The following is a 20,115-nucleotide window of genomic DNA, read 5'->3' as shown; positions in this document are numbered from 1 at the left end:
ATGTCTGGGCTAGGAATAGAAGAGAACTAGAGTTAGAATTGCTTTGCAATACATGTCCCCTACCAATGTGATATTTTCTAAGTCCAAAAGGGCATACCTCTGTGAAAAATTGACAAAACTCCCTGAAACTTGAACTTGTTCTGTAACTTATCATAATGAAACCATGTACCAAGTTTCAGTTGAATATGTTCAAGGTTAAGGGTGGAACGTCTGGAAAACCACAGGTGGGATGGACGGATGGACGGACAGACAGATGGAGAGCAAACCTATAGTCCCCTCCGCAAGATAAAAATTCACAAATGGCCATTTTTTGAACTACGGTTATATAATTGCATTATTCCAAACGAGCAGGTACGCGTGGAAATTGCACGTAATGCAAAATGTGACTTCAGCAATGTTATGCAAAGAACAGTTAAATATAATGGGAATTTAATTTTGTCGAGCTGTGTGCTCCCTAAATAAATTCCAAATTCAGTTACAAATTGAATTTAAAAAAGTTTTGTGTATCGACAAAAAGAATAAGTACATTTAAATTATTACTTGCATTACAGGAAGCAAGGTAAATTTTTGAGTAAATTTTAATCTCTTTGATGTGTTGTATTCGGATGTAGATGACAACAGTCGGCCATTTTTGTTGGTGAATTTTTTTGCTCGAACAAGACTAAGACTCACGGGGTTGCTTGTATGCAGGGCATTGCAAAATATTAATGATAGGGATATCCAAGAGACACCAATTTTTTGCTGAGTCTGATATATATAAATAACAATATATAAGTTACTTTTCTTACTAATTATGTATGCTTCTCCAGTGAAAAATAGAGACAAAACAAGCAGAACTAGAACGATACTCTTTGACGTCACAACGTCGACCGATATGCCTCCACCCACATTATTACATCATTATAATACTTGTACCAAGTTTGCTTTAAATCCATACAGCTGTTCTCAAGTTATCACATTTTTACCTGACATGACCTTGGACCTCTTGACCCAAAAAATTAATCAGTTCATGTTCACATAATTATCCATACCTGTACCAAGTTTTAATTAAAATCCCTTCAGCTGTTCACAAGTTATCACATTTCTACCTGACATGACCTCTGACCTTTGACCTCGGAACCCCAAAATCTAATCAGTTAATCTTTATATCATTATACATATGTGTACCTAGTTTGAATGAGATCACTTCAGCCGTTCTCAAGTTATAGACCTATTACAGGCTTTGACCTTTGACCTCTTGACCCCAAAATTTAATCAGTTAATCTTTACATTATTATACATACCCGTACCAAGATTGAATGAGATCACTTCAGCCGTTCTCAAGTTATAGACATATTACAGACTTTGAACTTTGACCTCTTGACTCCAAAATCTAATGAGTTCATCTTTACATCATTCTTCATAATTGTACCAAATTTGATCAGAATCCCATAACTGTTTCACAAGTTATCACGGTAACAGGCTTTGTACCTAACATGGCCTCTGACCTTTGGCCTTTGACCTCGTGACGCCAAAATCTAATCAGTTCATCTTTACCTCATTATACATACCTACACCAAGTTTGATTTTGATTCCTTCAGCCGTTCCCAAGTTATCGCGGTACCGAAAACCTATCACGGATGGACGGATGACAGACAGACAACCTGAAAACATAATGCCTCCGGCGACTTTGTCAACGGAGGCATAAAAAGACATAAAATGTCATAGCCCCCGTGGTTTTAGTAATTTTGCTGCACGCATTTAAAGGCCGCCAGTCGGCTATCTTTTGTGGGATTACAAAACAAAATCTTCTGCTTAATTATACCCTCACGTATTGTATTTGTGCCAAGTTTGAACAAAATTGGTCCATGCATGTGTGAGAAATGGTTGGGGACACGTTTAAGTAACAAAATGGCTGCCAGTCAGCCATCTTGGATCGGTCTCGAAAAAGAAATGATGTGCATATTATGTAAGCCATCATTCGTTATCTGTTTGCCAAGTTTGAATAACATCGGCAAATGCATTTCCGAGAAACGGAAACTGCCTCGGGCGTGTTCAACATCGGGTTTTTTTTACAACAAAGAGGCTGCCAGTCTACCAGTCAGCCATGTTTGATAAGATCGCAAAATAAAGTGAGGTGCACTTGTCTGCCATCATGTACTGTGCTTGTTCCAAGCTCGGAACAAAATCAGAACATGCATGTCCGAGAAATGGTTGGGGACACGTTTAAGTACCAAAATGGCCGCTAGTTGGCCATATTGGGTCTGATCTCGAAAATAAATGACGTGAACAGGTAAGCCATCATTCCTTATTTGTGTGCAAAATTTGAACAAGATCCGTAAATGCATGTCTGAGAAATGGCTGAGGACGTGTTCAACATTGGGTTCTTTACAACTAAAATGGCTGCCAGTCGGCCATCTTTTATCGCATCGAGAAGCAAAATGATGTGCATATGCATACCATCATGTATTGTCTTTGTGCTAGTATGAACAAAATGAGTCCATACATTTTCGAGATATGGTTGCTGGATGTCCAGATGCACGGACGGACAGATGAGACCCAATCCAAAAGCACCCGTTTCGGACCAAGGCCAAAGGGTGATAATAATTCGCCAAATACCAATATCCTCCGAAAGCCATATCAAGCAGCAAACCAATCTGCAATTATGTTGTGGTTGTTGCAAACCCAATGGATCCCACCGTTACTTTCAAAAGAGTAGGCGATTGGTTTGCTACCTCTGCTTAGGGGTAAAGGTATAAGTGGCACTATCTTCATTAGGTGTGAGTGTAGGACGATACATACTGGCCTTTACTTATGTGTTAATTAACTTGCGACAAGTACCCTCAGGTAAAGGAGGCCCCTAAATGTTGCCTCGTAAAATACCTGCCAAAAAATTTCTTCATCTTCACCAATTTGAGTTTGAGGAGTTCAAATCCGAAATTACATCCTTGCAGTGAAAAGCTCTCGACATGGTGAACCCAAATATTGAAGGTGTGAACCGTATTGTCGAAGTCGTGAATAAAATAGCTTCTCTGTTACAAAACTGCAACTACGCCGCATTCGATGAACTGCGCAAGAAGTGGACTCTATATGAACCGGAGACATTTGCTAACCCATAGATATTGTGTGCTCTGTTTTTGCAGAGGTCCATCATGATGTGGATCTTGTGTTTGTACTTGATGGCTCCTCAAAAGTAACTGCAGAACATACATCAGCCATGAAGAATCTAATGATCTCCATCATCAAAACTCTGAAGATCGGAGAAGATAATACTCATGTAGGTTTTTTCCTCCTCTCGTTCTCCTATTCAACGATTGATCGTTGTTAACCGCCCGGGACTTCCTGCCATAACATCTCCAATTTGGTTTCATGAACTACAATGGGCATCTTGCATGGTCTTTCGAGTCTTTCAAAACTAGTCTGTTTTTTAAGAATAACTCTTGCAGTATTGTTAGGTTTCTTCGCTGCACTACTCTAATATTGTTGTAACTGCACGCAATCACTTGTGTAACCTATAAAGAAGGAAGGAAGAATGAGGAGCTGGTCTTTCTGGTGAAGTCTAGTGTCGATCTGTGTCAGCAGACAGGTAGACCGATGGACGAAATCAACTGGACGTCAGTCGAGGTATGCTAACAGCAAGGGGAAGCAAGGAGAAGCTGCCATTTTTGGGCATTGCCCTTTGGCCTGTTTATTTTGCTCCGACGAAGGATTGATGCCTACATGTCAGCTTCTGTTTGTTTCCCATAGTGGATGACATATCTCAATCAATGTCCTGTCGATTTCATCCATTGTTGCCACCGAAAATTGGTTGACAAGTTGTGGGAGAGAAAGGAGAGCAAGTTTGTCGGGGAAGAATGGCCAACTAAGTGCCATTTTGTTTGTTGCTGGTGTCTCTGTGCCCACTGTCTCAGTGCATGGGGCCAATAAAACTTTCCATCTGCTCCTTCAAATTCTATGATGACAACAACTTTCTTTCACACTGTTTTCTCCATCCGATTCCCGATGTTTTGTGCTTACAGGTTGCTGTCGTTCTTTTGGGAGGTAATCCCAGTGTAGCTATTCCTCTTGGAAAATTCTTCGGAACCAACGAAATAATTGATGCAGTGAAAGGTCTCAAGAATACAGGTGGACCAAGAAACTTCGGAAAAGCATTCAGACTGATTGCTTCTACTGTGTTGTCAAAAAGTGGAGGACAACGTAACGGTGTTGATCAGGTAGCCAATGCAACATCATCATGTTTTTCCTGTTGTTGTTGTTGGTTATTAGTAGTAGTATATCCTCTCCCACTTTTTGATAAGACAGCTTGTAGGTAAAGCTTCTTGCTTCTGCAAGCTGTTGGGTGCAGGTCATATTCCTGACAGAATCGTATCGGACTGCAAACTATCTTCCTGTTGTGTTGCAGGCAAGGCCGACTTGCATCACGGAATGGTGTCCTTTCAGAAGGGATATTAAGCTTGGCTGCCTTGTTTGTGAGCACTTGCTTGTGGCAGTTAAAGACCCTATTTTATAAATAGAGTAGTCAATTGTGTGCCAGTGCTCTAAAAACTTGTAAATTCCAGGACTAACCTATGGGAGGCACCACATCAGCAGCATAGACGTGATTCCATAATGATGCAAAACCAGCTGATTAAATTTCCAATTGAACATGCATTCGATAGATGCATTAATCTCCATTTTCTTTTTTAATCCGCATTCTCTTGCAGGGTTTAACAAAATAAAATATCATCTGGCAATCTTTGTACCCTCATCGATTCTTTTCACCCCGCAGGTCGTGATTTCTCTGTGCACTGGCCCATCCGCCGATAATTTGTTGTCGCCTTTGGGAGAATTGAAAGCTAGAGGCATCCGCTTCCTTGCCGTTGGAGCTGGTTATGCAGACCAGATGAACCTGAAACTGCTCGCCTCAGCGTCATATCATATCTGGTCCTCTGCTGACCTTCACAGTGTACTTGGATTCTACACAAACATTGCTCAACAAATCTATTCCACGAGTGAGTTTTATCAGTTCAAGTGTTTTTCCACGTGATAGCGACTTTCTTGTCAAGCATGTGTTGGTTTTTAGTTATTAAAATTACACAACGCACGCAAAGCGGAAAGTAGGGTTAAGCAATAGGTTCACTTCTCTCTGTCTGTCCGTCCATCTACAAAAGTCAGTTTATGATCAAGGAACAACTTCATTTCAATTGAATGTTATATTTAGAACACGAATCGCAACATGAATCGGAAAACGAAAATGTAGTTTAACAGTACTTTGGCTCTGAATTTGTCCCGATTGCACATGCGCAGAGATGCGTGAGGTAATATTTTTACTCTGTCTGTCTGCTTGGCAGTCAAACAAAATTGAAAATCATTCCAAACAAGGAACTTACTGTTTTAAGGATGTCGCAAAGGACACAAACGACAGGCACAAATAACTAATTTAATGTGTTAAATAAGGTGGTATAAAAGATGGTGCATCAACGGCGGTAAACTTCCGGAATTTCCTTTTTGTACGACCTCTAAAATCAGTATTTTATTTCAATTGAATTATATACCTGAATACTGAAGAACACAAGTCACCTTATTGCCACTTCCAGAAAAGCTCCAGTTTTGTAGTACTTGGGCATGTTAAGTAAGGTGGTGTGGCGGACACAAAAGCCCACTGGCGTGGTGACATCATTCCGCGCACCAAGTGGGCGGTGGCCACGCCCGAGGGGTAGGCGTGGCCTCATGATATACACCGGGCGCGCAGCCCGGAGCGCGCCAGTGTTACAGTGAGCTCCTGAAATAAAGACGCTTATAAGTTACCGCTTGTCCGCTTCCTCCTTGCTCGCAAGCAGCGCGTGTAACGCCGCGCTTTAGTGGTGTATAAGACACTGCATCAATGGCGGCACATTTCCAAAATAATTCTTATACAACCTTTAAAATAATTATTTTATTTCAAATGAATTATGTACTTAACACTGCACGGGGCAAGGTGTTCCATGAACTCTCTAATATTGTAATAAAAGTAATGAAACTCTTGAAAAAGAACATGCATTTCATAAAATGGCGTGCACAAAATGTCGCGTGAGAGGTTTGACTCGCAAACTGTTACCATGATCAGCGTGGTGTCAGGAAATATGGATGTGCGCTAAAGGGATGTTGGTGGTGTTGCTTTATAGGTAGCCTCATTCAAAGTTTCCTGAAGAGTATTTAGGAGTCCACCTAGAAATGTGTACTGGTACCACCTGTAGAACAATCCAGGCAGATTGATTTTTATGAATCAAGTGGCAGGTTTAAGAATGATCCGTTAGCTACATAGTAATTCTATTAAAACTAGTGTCGTGGAATCAAAGTCTTTAATACTCCTGCCTTCAGCAAGATTGGAACCTATAATATTTGGGATTTCGACATGGTGTCGTCTCTATTATTATTTATTTACAGGATTTAAGACTTGTAGCGGAGCTGCCGCACATACATCTCACACACATGGACATACAGACAAACACACAAGAATCAACACAGGACTGTTAGATGATATCAAAACAGCCACTGAGCTTGGGGGAAGTGTCGTCACTTCCAGGGGCACTCTGGGTACCAGCGACGTCATAACAATGGCGCCGCCTTTCTAACCACACTTGGCGGGGCATCTCTTAACAAGGAATTTTCTCTTTCCCATGAATGCCAACCTATGGGGATTATCTGTGCTGTTATCCTTTTAAATGCTGAACATCTAGCAAAAAAACAGCACGTATCATTTTTATAGTCTTCGGTACAAGTCGGCCGGGGATTACTTATTTATTGCCTCTTTTTTTTCTCATGTCTTTTCTGACAGACTACAATGGCGATGTTGTGTTTGTGGTGGATGCGTCAACTTCTGTAAGTGCTGATGACCTCAAGACTGTCCGTTCCTTCTTGGTCGCTGTGGCAGAGCGGACACAGCTCGGCCCGGCAACCACTCGCTTTTCTGTGGTCACTTATGGTGGTGTTGCACCTGTGCTGATAGCTGGATGGGATGCTGTTAAAAGTCCAGGTGACTTGAACACCAAACTGAAGGCTGAATTGAAGCCACTGGGAGGCAAAGCTAACATTGGAGCAGCATTGACGTATGCCGTCAAGAACGTATTATCAACGGCAAGGAAAGATGTCAAGAAGGTGAGACAATGAAGGTCAACAAATATGGTGGAATTTTGATGCCTCTCCCCAAACTTTTTGTAGGTTGTATATATGTAACTCTTCCTTCCCTTAACTTCTGTCTAGTCTCAACCTCGTATGCCTCTGCTCCTCACTCTTCCCATGCTCTCTTTCCATAATATCAGCCTTCCTTCTCTTCATTTTCTCATTTCATCAATGTAACCCTCAAAATTTGTTTTGAGTCTCCTAGGATTATTGTAGCCATTGAAAATCATGAATCATGGTCTAATTTTAATGGTGGATTTCCAAAAAATCTTTTTTGTCAATCAAAAAGTGTCGAACATAGATAGCCCTTGAGGGTCGATTTTTTTTATTTCACCAGTGATGTCAAACCATGAACTCACCTTGATCCAAATGGTGGATTAACCAAGAGAAAGTGTATTCCAAGCTCGGTTTCCGATTCCGATTCCACTGTCATTAGCAACTCTGAAGGCCCTCGGTATGTTGAACCTGATCAGTGGAATTTTGAAGAAGCTATTGGAGACAAAATTAGTGATGGAAACGCTTTTGGGAGAATTGTAGATCCGAATCGTTTCGAACCTTGTTCGAGACAATCAAGCGATGATGGCGTTAGTGGATATGGCGGTGTTGGTAGTGAAGATGAAATCCCTGATCAAATGTTCACAATAGATTGGTAGGTTTGTTTTTCTGTTCAATTGACGGTTAATCAGGGATTTTGTATTAATTGATCAATGAAATCAGTTTTATTTAACTCCAGAAGAAATACGGCACGGACACGATGCGGAACAGATCCAACAATTACACAGCCCAGGCACACGGTTGATGGGGGATTGTGGAGGGGAGTGGGTGTGGGATGGTAATGGGTATTGCTAGCTAAGGTTTTTGAGCTCTTCAGATGCGTAGGGCAAGTCAGCACATCTCGCGAGGAGAGATCGGTGGTCGCCGGCAGGGCAACACAGTTGTTTGATTCACCACTCAAATCGCCCGTGCCTGTGCTGGTAGCTCGACAGAGATGGTGTTACAGTTCCGTGCGACGGTTGTTTCTTTTGCTTAATCATGGGGATGGCATCCTCTCTTAATCATGGTGGATAGCCACAGAATATAGCCATCTCTGTTGTTTCATAACAAATCTCTGTAAAATGTTCCGAGCACAAAAGCGAACATTTTGTATGCCTGATGCACGCTCGGGTATTTTGTGCAAACCTCGTCCAATTTCTGGCAACCCTCGGATCGTTCGTCCATTGGTGTAGAATGAAACCATCTCTGTTTGTATTACTGCAACCATCAAGAAATTCGAGAATTATTCACCGTTTGAGATAAATCGTACCGCGATGTAACCCGTAAACAATACAGCAGTGGCGGTCGCCATCCTGCCATCCACACAAATAAATTACAATTGATCCAATATTGTGGCATGAGAAAATGCATTACGAGGTTGATTTCAGTCTTGTTCTGGATCTGACCTAGGGTCAACAAGGACCCAGCCAGGAGCTGAATATTGTTGAACATGCCATAGGAAATGGACACAAATAACCTCTTATGGCAGGAAACAAGGGCTGTTATCAGCTTTGGGAGACTCACTATTTGAAATGAGTTTTCTGTCAACTAGGCCTCTGATGAAATTATGTTAACCAATCAGATTAAAGATATCTACATTCCTGATGCTGAATGCCTCATAAGGAGGATATACAAAGAAGACAGGCAAAGGCCCTTTGGCTCTTCATGTCTGTGCTTTATCAGGAACACTTTAGTTCAGCCTTCATCAAACTTATTTCACTTTCGGAGGCAGATGAAGAACATCAGTGGCACAGGGAAGTTATCAGGGTTTTATTTTTTTGTTTGATGTATACAATCCCGCTGACAGACATCACACTGTCACGATACAGACACAATCACCCATCTATACTGAAGCTACCAAACGTCTGGCCAATGTCCATGTACCCATCTACCTTCAATACTTCTCGGTATACTTACCTAATTCCAGTTCATCATATCTAGGCTGCTTGAATAGGCACAAAAGGTTAATTATGGAAAGACAGCACCAAAAGCACTCTATAAACCAAAAAAGTATGAATTTTGCTTGATACTTATTTTGTTGATTAATTGTCTTTGGCCTGTACTAACGTGCTAACATTTGGTGTATTCCTTTGTATGTGACTCCAATTGCCACTTGTCTCATTTTGTACTTTTGCTTCTGCCTTACCCAATACCCTTGTCCCATGGCACTCATTCAAATCCAGGTTGTGGTCCTGATCACGGCGAATCCGTCCTCCGATTCGATAACTGCAATTCCTGGCCTCCTCCGTGGAAACCGCGTACAAATGGTGTCTATCGGCCTCCGTAATAGTGGACAAAATGAGCTGAAGACCCTCATCTCTGGTGGTGGTTTAATGTACTGGTTTTCACACTTTAGTCTCCTCGAGAGGATCTCTTGCAACGTCCTCAATCGGGCCTTCTTCTATGGTGGAAGTAAGGATTGCATACATTTTTTCGTGCTGTAATTTGTTTACAAGTCTATTTCAAAGCAGTACATCTACGTCTATTGATAGAAATGGGGTTATTACTCAGTTGTGTTCCATATCTGCCACGTCAGTGGAGTTTGGCTTTGTTTTCTTGTTTACAATGATCTAAGGTACACAGAAAAGCTTGTACGCATGGCCGCGGTAAAAGCAAAATGGCCGCCGTAGACTAGTTCAAAACAATTGGTGACTATTTCTTCAATTTTGCTATCACGGAGGACGATATTGAAACATGCATTTCATACTTTTATTGTTATTCTACTTTTTATCCTAATTCTTCAAAATCTACAAACATCCACAAGATACACAGCGGTAGGTTTATAGATAAGCTTGGCAGGGGGCTACTCCTTCTGACTCCACATTTATTTATGTTTCTTTCTCTCTTCCTCGTACACCACCATGGCCGCTCCTAACATAAGACCTGAAAATGAATTTGTAATGTATTCAGAGAGACAGAATTTTTTGGAATACCAGAATAGCATTGTTTACCGCCATGTTATTAAGCAGTGCCGAGCACTCCATTCTGTTGCAGTGAGTCCTTGAGCACTTTGAATCAAGCAAGCCTCTGGTGTCATGGGACCTCCGAGAAGACCAATTCAAGCAGGAATTTGTAATTTGCGATAACTCACCGACTCCTCGGGAAAGAAACCTTAATATCTTTAATGTCCACCAACTAATGCTAGCAGCAGACGGTACACCCAGTTTAACGTCTATCCGAGTGACTTGTGCGAATTACCCTGTGTGTGAACACCACCAGGATGGCAGTTTATAGCTGGGACGAGATTGAAACCCAGGCTACACAGCTCGGAGAAGAGTGTTCCTACCTCGAAGGCATCTAGGCTGTCCTACTACCTCAGGAGCATTAGTAGCCGATGGAAGAATGAACATTAGTACATGGGATTCAAACATGGGATCCCAGGAGCATTAACAGCATGTCCGATTGATATAATTTGTGTGGATGCCAAACGACGATTGCAATTCTTTGTATAAATTGTTAATGCACATTGCTCTCTTCTTTTTTAGGGATTCAAGGTTCTACGGGGGGCTTTTTCACGGGAGGCAAAGGTATGTCTGTTTTCTGTTTGATTTTATCCAAACAAGAAACCAAAAACAATCTGCAAGCCTTCCCTTCTGTCTGCAGTGATCTCTAATTGTTTGTCTTTCTCAAGGTTAGAGCTCTGTTGCTAGGTGATTCATGGCTTTCTGTTTTCTGAAATGCCTCTGTTTGTTCTGCATGACAGAAAATCTAAAATAATATGATATACTTTTCAACTGACAAATATTTATCTATGAAGCAAAAGTCTAGCACAGTATACCTGCCCGATGGGCGATCTTGTTCCAAGCATGCAACAGTTCTTCTGAGGCATATCTTTATTTGGGTGGTGTATCGAGGCAACTGACAGCTTCCTTAATAGCTCCCAAAAATAAAACAAGAATAATCCGTGTTACATGCATGAAGCAAAAACATGCCTACTGTTTATAATTCCAAACACCTCACTGCCCTGGAAAAGTAGGGACAGGAATACTGTACTGTAAAGGGTTTGGACTTGTAATACCCTCTGCCACCTGGAGGAGGCGCTACACAATACACATTTACATAGAGAACTTGCATCCCCCTCCGTTCCTCCCAATGCAATGATAAAAACACCGCTATAAAAACACCACACTCACACTCACTCAAACACACACACACACACACACACACACAAACACACACACACACACACGCACACACACACACACACACTCAAACACACATGCACATATTGAGTACACAAACACTTAACACAGCCACTGATCTTGGGGGAAATGCCGTTACTGCCGTCACTTCCGGGGTACTCTGGGTACCAGCGACGTCATAGCAATGGCGCCACTTTTCTCACCGCACTCAATGGGGCATTTCCTCAAGAGGAATTTCCTTCTCCCAATGGATGCCAACCAATGGGGATTGTCCGTGCTCTATTCTTTTCAAGCGAGAAAGCAGCACGTACCATTTTTAAAATCTTTGGTATGACTTGAACCGGTAAAATCCGGTTGGGTGTTTTTTAGGCGACACCATCTCCTTACTGGATGGCCGACAACCCCCTTCAGGAGTTCATCCGCCCTTTGCCAGGTGTGTTTTTAGTCCTGGCAGGGTGTCAGTTAACCTCCCCAATAGCAAAGCCAGAGGGGTGTCGGTTTAGTCGCCGACAACCCGACCATGCGGTAGGTAGCACTGGGTTACACATTACCAGTGGCAGTCCAAAAACACTGACCTGACCCAAACTTTAAACCTGACTTTTTTTATTACCTGACTTTGAGTCATTGTCAAGAGGATGAGCCCTGGGGTGAACTCCACACACTCCTCCCTGTCCTTTTATTGTTTCCATGATAATTATGATCCTAAAAGTCTCCAAAAGTCTCGTAAATTTATACTGGCATTGAATTATTATTATTTCTCTCCTTTAAGGGTGTGAGAACAGCACTGCCATTTTTCTAAGCAGCATTTTATTGTCTGCCACATGTTGCTTTAGGGTGATTTCAAGGAAAAAAAGAAAAACTTAAATTTAAACAACTAAGTGAAGTTTTGAAATAAGATCAGATTAGTAGAGACCAATGGGAATACACTTTTCATTTGAAAACAAACAATGGAGATCCGATGATGGAGAAAATGGCAATAGAGTTCCATTGATGAGGTATATGAGAAATGTTTGAGAAAAACAAGCGTTACGCCTAGGTCCCCCTTCGGGGAAGTGATGTGAGTTGACAAAGTGGAAGACGCAGAAAACATGCTATGATATGATATTTCGCTCACAAGGTTCAGACATACATGGAGGTGGCCATCTTGGATTTTAACGTGGCGACCCAATTTTCAACAGCGTTCTTCCTTATGCATAGATCCACCCACACACCAGATTAGAAGTTGGTACTTCGCTTATTTTTCAAGATATTCCGCTCACAAGGTTCAGACATACATGGCATCAGACATACATGGTGGCGGCCATCTTGGATTTTGACGTGGGTTGCACCCACACACCAAATTCGAATGCGGTCCTTCACTTATGCACGCACTTATGCACGCACGCACGCTCGCCCGCACGCACGCACGGACGGACGGAGGGGAAAACCATAGTCCCCCTTTCGCTCCGCGGTGCGACGGGGGACAATAACTTTGGATGAGTGTATGAAGATGCCAAGGAGTGGAACAGCAGTCGGCTTGACAAGTTGAAATTAGTATCAAAAAATGATGGATTCATGTTGAGCAATCTCGTTAACGAGGAGTCGAGGAATGGTAAATATGAGGTGGAGGATACGTGATGTTGTGTATGTGATAAGTACAGCAATACTTCAAATCAGCAACAATGCTTCAAATTTGGGTGACAATAAATGGTGTCGACTACAGTGGTTCTTCACCTTTTTCTCACCATGGGCCGGCAAAGGTCAGCGATAAATGACCCCACACCGCCAATTGGGAACCACGTAATTAATGGCCTTTACTGTCTGTACCTCAGCACGTCATACATCTCTTTACGTTTTACAGTAATATATATATATATTTTTAATGGCCTAGTTTAGCTGCCTCTGATGTCACTCACCTTTGAGTACACATTCAACGTGCCTGTTGGGATGACTTGAAAACTCGTCGTTCTACTCATTGTCAATAATAAACCCCAAAAAAACAAACATTTGCACTGCTACACCATGTGCCGCCATGGCGCTTAAGAACTGATCAACCGTTAAGCTTGGTGCGAGGCTCGGAATGGGTTCTTCGCTCGTGTGTAAAATATATACATGGAAAATGTAACAAGAACTGATTGCCATATATTCACGAACATACACAATATTAAGGGTGAACTGTTCCCGATTGCGACATAAGTTCTCGTTACCATGAATATTCATGAACAATTCATCTTTTGAGTTCCTGAACAAATTCAGATACTACGATTTAACTACTACAATAAACATGTTTTGTTTTGGAGTAAATTATGAAATGATTATTATCCTGCACTCACGAAGCAAAAAAAGCAGGGTTAGGCATTCGGTTGTGTACGTGTGGCGTATGTCCGTTACGTGTCTGCATTTTTAAAATTAATTTTTTCGGCAACTGTTGGTCCGATTGACACGAAATTTTACCAAAGGAGTGCCTCCGCCTGTCGAATTTTTTTATTCATAATTATGACGTCATCGGTCACGTGGTACAGACGCCATCTTGGAAAAATGTTACACCTCTATATCTCCCAAAGTGCAGAATGGAAAAAATTAAAACATGGCTCATTGTCAAGTACTCCCCATGGGGAATAAGATAATGTTGATGATGATGTCATCGGTGCCTTCATTATGACATCATAATTTGACAAGTACAGCGCTTGATCTGATCAGTATGAAAAAAAATTCTTCTACAACTGTTAGTCTGATGGACACGAAATTTTCACCATAGGAGCAACTCCTCCTGTGGAGTATTTTAATGACAATCAAGACATCTTAGGTCATGTGGTACAGGCGCCATCTTCGAAAAACCAAAAAACGTTGCACCTCTATGTCTCTAAAACCATTCAATGGAAGAAATTGAAACGTGGCTCATTGTAAAGAACTCCATATAGGGAATAGGTGTTGTTAACGATGACGTCATTGGTGCCATAATTATGACGTCATAATTCGACAGGGACAACGCTTAGTCTGATCAGTTTGAAATTTATTCAGCGTGATCTATGCAACAATTATATTAGAGAATATAAATTTATGATGTCATCGCTCACGTGGTCTGGCAGCCATATTGGATCAAAGTTGGCTCGCACCAAGTTGACTGCGCAGGGTAAGTATTCTATGAATACCGTCTAGTTGAGTAAGTGGTGTCTGTCACTTTAAGTTGACAAAGTTACAGGTTCCGTCTCAATAATGTCAAAATGAATAACGAAAAGATAAATAAAATATATTTTACAATCGAAACAAAGGTTACCATCAAACAAAGGTTAAACAAAGGACGTTAGCCCGTCCCAACATGTAGCCAATGTGGTCAGAAGATGCTTAGTGAACCCGAGAGCAACGAAAATGCCAAAACTTCCAGGCCCCTTAAGTGGGCCCCAGACTCCATGGCTTAATGGCTTTGCGCTCACAGCATCTAGGTGAGTATGTATCCGGTTCCCTTCATTTCTGGAAACCCCCTTTCAAAAAATATTGGATCCACCCTGGAGTAGATTATACATATATACACTTGCTCCATTACATGTAGATTTGTCGAGCATCTCTAGCGGGTGAGTGGCATTCAAAAAAAAAAAGCAAGACCGATAGTTTAACAACAGCGTAGCCGGGCCTGTTTGATACTTTAGTTGAAGAGGATAGTATGACCTGAGTGGGGATACCAGTTAGCAAATAAGCAAATTATTTTTAAGTGTTAAATTTTTTGATTTCAGGCATTGACAGTCGATTCGTGAATGACTTGGGTAAAATAAAAGGCGAACGATGAACCAATAAATTATACATTCCTGTGCCATGTTTAGTCGAACGTCAGTCATTGACAGCACGTTCTCTATATTTTTTATTCCAAACTGTGTCATTCATCAATCCAATGACAAATTAATACTATGTATGGTATTAATATATCAAAATATCATGTTCAATCACGATTGCATTGAGATATTATCAAACCAGCGAACCGTCATCATCTGTTCACTTCCTAATTCGGGAGTGAGGTCCATGTCGATCCATTTAAAAATCATAATTATATTGAGGAATTTCTGAAACCTCCTACCTACCTTTCGACACTCGCTGGAACCCTAAAACATTCCACAGAAGGTGATATCTTTAGAATATTATACACAATAACAATGCATGTATTTTCAGCAGAAGAACAAACTAAATTTTTGCCAAAAGGTTAAGTACTTACTTTTTCCACATGCGAAATTTGCATTTATGTTTATTTAAATTATACAATGGACTACAAAATGTAAATGTTTCATGATATTTGTTATGTTATATCACCTTTATCTTTCAATATTGTTGAAATGAAGATCAAATAGCTGTATGTTGAAATATGTTGAAAAAATCAAAACTTTACATGGGGTGTACTTACTTTTTCACGTGACTGTAGTTATACAATATACATAAGATAAGATGACAATACACTTTTAATCTAGTTTATAGAATCGTCAAAACATTTACATGAGGTTGATTTAGTATTGAGCTATTGCTTTGGATTTTTCCATGTGACGCGTGATGTAAGAAAATGAATGCCTTCTGCCTCTCTCTCTCTCTCTCTCTCTGCCTCTCTCTCCCTCCCTCTCTCTCACCTCTCTCACAATATGGCGTTCATGCAGAGACAAGGGGAACAGATTTGGTGTTCCTTGTGGATGGCTCTACCTCCGTCAGTCAAAGGCACTTCTCCATGATCAAGAACTTCCTGACGTTGTCCATAAATGGCCTGGATGTGGGACCGAGTGCCACCCGTGTTTCGGTGGTTCAAGTGGGCGGCACCCCAAAAGATGCAATCTTCCTGAACTCATTTAACGACAAGAAGCAACTGCTGAAGGCTGTGGCGAAAATAAACAAGATCGACGGTGCACGAAATGTGGGGATGGCCCTGAATTTTGTGACAAAACAAGTGTTTCAACCAAATAAAGGAGCGAGGGCTGGAATCAAAAAGGTAAGGTGGCTTTATTACCTCCGCCAATGAAGGTGGAACGAGGTTATGTTTTTACCCATGTCTGGCTGTGAGCATGTCTCAAAAGGTTGTGGATGGATTTGGACGAAAATTGGTGGACAGGTTGGGTGTCTGACAAGGACAAATTGATTCGATTCTGGTGAAGATCCAGGTCCGGATACGAGAATTAAAAAAACCTCTTTAGTTGATTCTTCACCATTGATAGATGTGGCGACAACCGATATATATCACGATATATATCACGATATCTCAAAACGTTGTGGATGGATTTGTACAAAACTTAGTGGACAGGTTGGGTGTGTGACATGGACAAATTGATTCGATTCTGGTGAAGATCCAGGTCCGGATACGAGAATTTAAAAAACCTCTTTAATTGATTCTTCACCATTGATAGATGCGGCGACAACCGATATATATCACAATATATATCACGATATCTCAAAACGTTGTGGATGGATTTGTACAAAACTTAGTGGACATGTTGGGTGTGTGACACGGACAAATTGATTCGATTCTGGTGAAGATCCGGGTCCGGATACGATAATTTAAAAACACTCTTTAATTGAATCTTCACCATTGATAGATGCGGCGACAACCGATATATATCACGATATATATCACGATATCTCAAAACGTTGTGGATGGATTTGTACAAAACTTAGTGGACAGGTTGGGTGTGTGACACGGACAAATTGATTAGATTTTGGTGAAGATCCGAATCCGATAATTTTTTAAATCCCAAGTGATTCTTCACCATTGAGTGATCGGGCATAAAACGATATGACAAAACTTGGTGGATGAGTTGGTTAGGTGACAAGAACAATCCGATTAGATTTTGGTTCAGGTCCAAATCTAAATCCGGCCTATCAGTGGGATACAAAACATAAACTGTTCAGCCTGGCAGAGGTATGCGCTCTACCAAGTGACGTATTCTAGTTGCTATTGGTATTAGGACATTCCTTTTCCAATTGAAAGACTGTTATTATTCCAGGTATTAATATTATTTGTTGGTCCAATACTGCCCTGAATGACTTAGGCTCCAAACACCAAATTTGGTACGAAGGTAGATACGCACCCGCCTGAAGTTGTGCACCTGTCTATACATTTTGACCTTGACCTTTAATGAAGCCTTTTCCTATTGGCGCCTTTCAGGGAAAACCTTACATTCAATAAGCGTAGGGTTTTTCACGTCTGTCGATGTTTTCTGAAGAAGCCTATTTTCAATTAGATCATCGTGAGATATTTTCCTAATTTGGCAAAGGCTTACATATTCACATATAGGTGATGCTGCTGTTTTCTGTGTCCCACAAGCATATTTGCAAAATATGTCATGCTCACCTATTAACCTGATCTGATATTTGGCCTATTTTCACTAATTAGGCCATTGTGACCTATTTTCTTTTTAATTTGCCCAACTTTTTATACTCATTAACATGCTGATGCAAATTGGAAAAGGAGTTAAGGTCAGATTTGAAGTTTGAAATGAAAGACCCACGTTATCGTTCTACCTGGCTCTTCTTTTGTTGTTTGTCCCACTGTCAGATCTTCCTTTCTCTTCCACTATCCTCACTCCTGCTAAGAAATGCTGTTGAAGTAGTAGTCATAGTTGACTTGTCTCTAGCTATTCTCAGAAAAAGGTTCACGACACGGAACTCCTTGCTCAGATTAATCATCCACCTTTTGGTCATTCAACGTTGCCATTTGATGTCCTTGATATCCAGGGACCGATTCTACCGATGCGCACGCTTCAAGTGTCGGCTCCGACTTCCGTCATGAGCACGGTCCTTGAAGGACGAGCATGATTATTGTCTCGAGGTCCTAACAAGTCTCTCTTGTCTTGATTATTGTCTCGAAGTCCTAACAAGTCTCTCTTGTCTTGATTATTGTCTCGAAATCCTAACAAGTCTCTCTTTGTCTTCTTGCAGGTTGTTGTCCTTGTACTAGCAGGAAAACCAGCAGATAATGTGAACGCTGGTGTGCAATCATTGAAGTCAATTGGAGTTAAAATCTCAGTCCTAGGAGCTGGGTACAATGACAACACCGTGCTGCTTCAAATGGCTTCGGCTCCTGCGTTTGTTCACATCTTCACACACTTCCATCAAATACTTCAATTCGTGCCAACGATGTATTACCGCTACCAGTTGGTTTCTGGAATGAAAAAGCCAGGTGAGCCAGGTTATATTTGATTTCACTGACGCTGATGAAAAAGGAAACTTTGCTTAATACAACTGCAAGAAGCTCTTTGCCTCATAACGTGCATGCGTATTGTTTTTACGGCATAGCCCATGGGGCAAAGCTGTCTAGAACAGTGTTTGTCTGTCTGTATGTATGTATGTATGTATGTATGTATGTATGTATGTCCCCTCAAATGTACACCAACCAGAGCTCAGGATCTGGTCACATGACAGGGGTGATGTGATGTCATTACGGTGGTACGACGCCATTTTGATTCCTCTGCCCTTCAGGCCGGACATATCGTTGAACCTGTCATGCATAACAATCGGCATGCTCTACCTTTACGTTTTCATTTAGTGTGAAACACAAACAAACACGTGAAACATGAAAATAAGGATTTTTTATAACACTCGATTGTTGGCGTGGCTGTGGTTGTTGTTGTTTGTGGGTTCCTGTGTAGTGTTATATATTTTTCTATTTCTTCACAAAATATCACTACTGTATATATAATTTTGTATGCTCGTTCTGTGTCCTTAAAAGGATTTATACTGTCGTAGAATAATAAATGTTCCCGTTCAAACTGCTGTGTGAATAAACCATACATTAGCGCTTCTTCCTCTTCTTCAAACTCGCAAAAAGGCTTCCAGAACTGACAAATTCGTGATTAAACAAAATATTTTTTTTCTGGCGTAGATGTTTGGCTCCTGTGTTTACAGCGTTTGTCTCTCCGTATGTATGTATGTCCCTCACATATTTATCCTACATATTGGGTGAGTTTTATAGCCGACAATTTCGCTTCTGAAAGGTAGAATATAATGCCATTTGGCTTTGCCAGTTATGTTTCTTTCAACACCCTTTAGGGAACGTTCATATATTACGTCATACACCTGGTTGGGGCAAATTATCACACTTGATGATTGTGTGATAACTGATGGGGAACTGAAATTATGACAACAGGGTGATGATATATGACAGGGAGAGGGGGGATGCATGCCCCCCAAATCATATATAATTAAAACTTTGATTAAAGGCTCTTCAAACATTGAAGCATTTCTTATGACTGCCTCCAACCACCCTAAGCCTGGTGTTGGCTTAACGGTTAGGGTGGAGGGCTTGGGATCCTAGGGTCCTGAGTTCAGAATCCCATTCAGCTGTTGAATTAACACCAGGTGGGGTGGACTCAGCCTGTCATCCCTCATAGGTCGGCAAAATGAGTACCAACTCACTGGGTCCTCTCTCAAGGAGGTTGGTGGCAGGATTTGCACTCCGGCCGCTGTAAAACACCTCATTCCGCAACACTCACAGTGGTGTGTGGGGATGGTGTTGACTAACTGACCAACATATAGAATAAACCAGGGTCTCAATGCAATCTCTTCACTTCCATGATGACCGACAGCTTGGAGATTTGGAGTACTTCAAAATAATTTAATATTTACATTATTTGCTAACTGGTATCTCCACCCAGGTCATATATACCCAGCTACGCCGCTGTTCGACTTTCGGTCTTGTTTTTTGTTATGCAGAGTCGAAGCTCGTGGAAGAGTGAGAACACTGAATGGATTAGTACGCAACAGGGCAAAAGGAACAGCAGAGAGAGAGAGTGAGAGAGTGAGAGAGTGAGAGAGAGAGAGAGAGAGAGAGAGAGAGTGAGAGAGAGAGAGAGAGAGTGTGAGAGAGTGAGAGAGTGAG

The 20,115-nt window shown here is 41.3% G+C and overlaps 1 protein-coding gene across 1 annotated transcript in view; it reads left to right on the top strand.

Annotated features, from left to right (window-relative positions):
• Positions 1–20,115, top strand: part of LOC137428669 (collagen alpha-1(XII) chain-like) — a 105,406-nt gene that overhangs the window by 8,258 nt on the left and 77,033 nt on the right. The window contains exons 9-16 of the mRNA XM_068118575.2: positions 3,123–3,256; positions 3,999–4,193; positions 4,748–4,970; positions 6,776–7,095; positions 9,336–9,564; positions 10,638–10,679; positions 15,908–16,233; positions 18,177–18,417. Coding sequence (XP_067974676.2) covers positions 3,123–3,256; positions 3,999–4,193; positions 4,748–4,970; positions 6,776–7,095; positions 9,336–9,564; positions 10,638–10,679; positions 15,908–16,233; positions 18,177–18,417 — 1,710 coding nt within the window. The remainder of the gene's footprint in view (positions 1–3,122; positions 3,257–3,998; positions 4,194–4,747; positions 4,971–6,775; positions 7,096–9,335; positions 9,565–10,637; positions 10,680–15,907; positions 16,234–18,176; positions 18,418–20,115) is intronic.

Source organism: Myxine glutinosa, chromosome 5 (genome assembly GCF_964187855.1).
Source record: "Myxine glutinosa chromosome 5, kmMyxGlut1.1, whole genome shotgun sequence".
NCBI classification, from domain to species: Eukaryota; Metazoa; Chordata; class Myxini; order Myxiniformes; family Myxinidae; genus Myxine; species Myxine glutinosa.
Note: the sequence above shows the minus strand (reverse complement) of the source record. Positions and strands in the feature narration are given on the sequence as shown.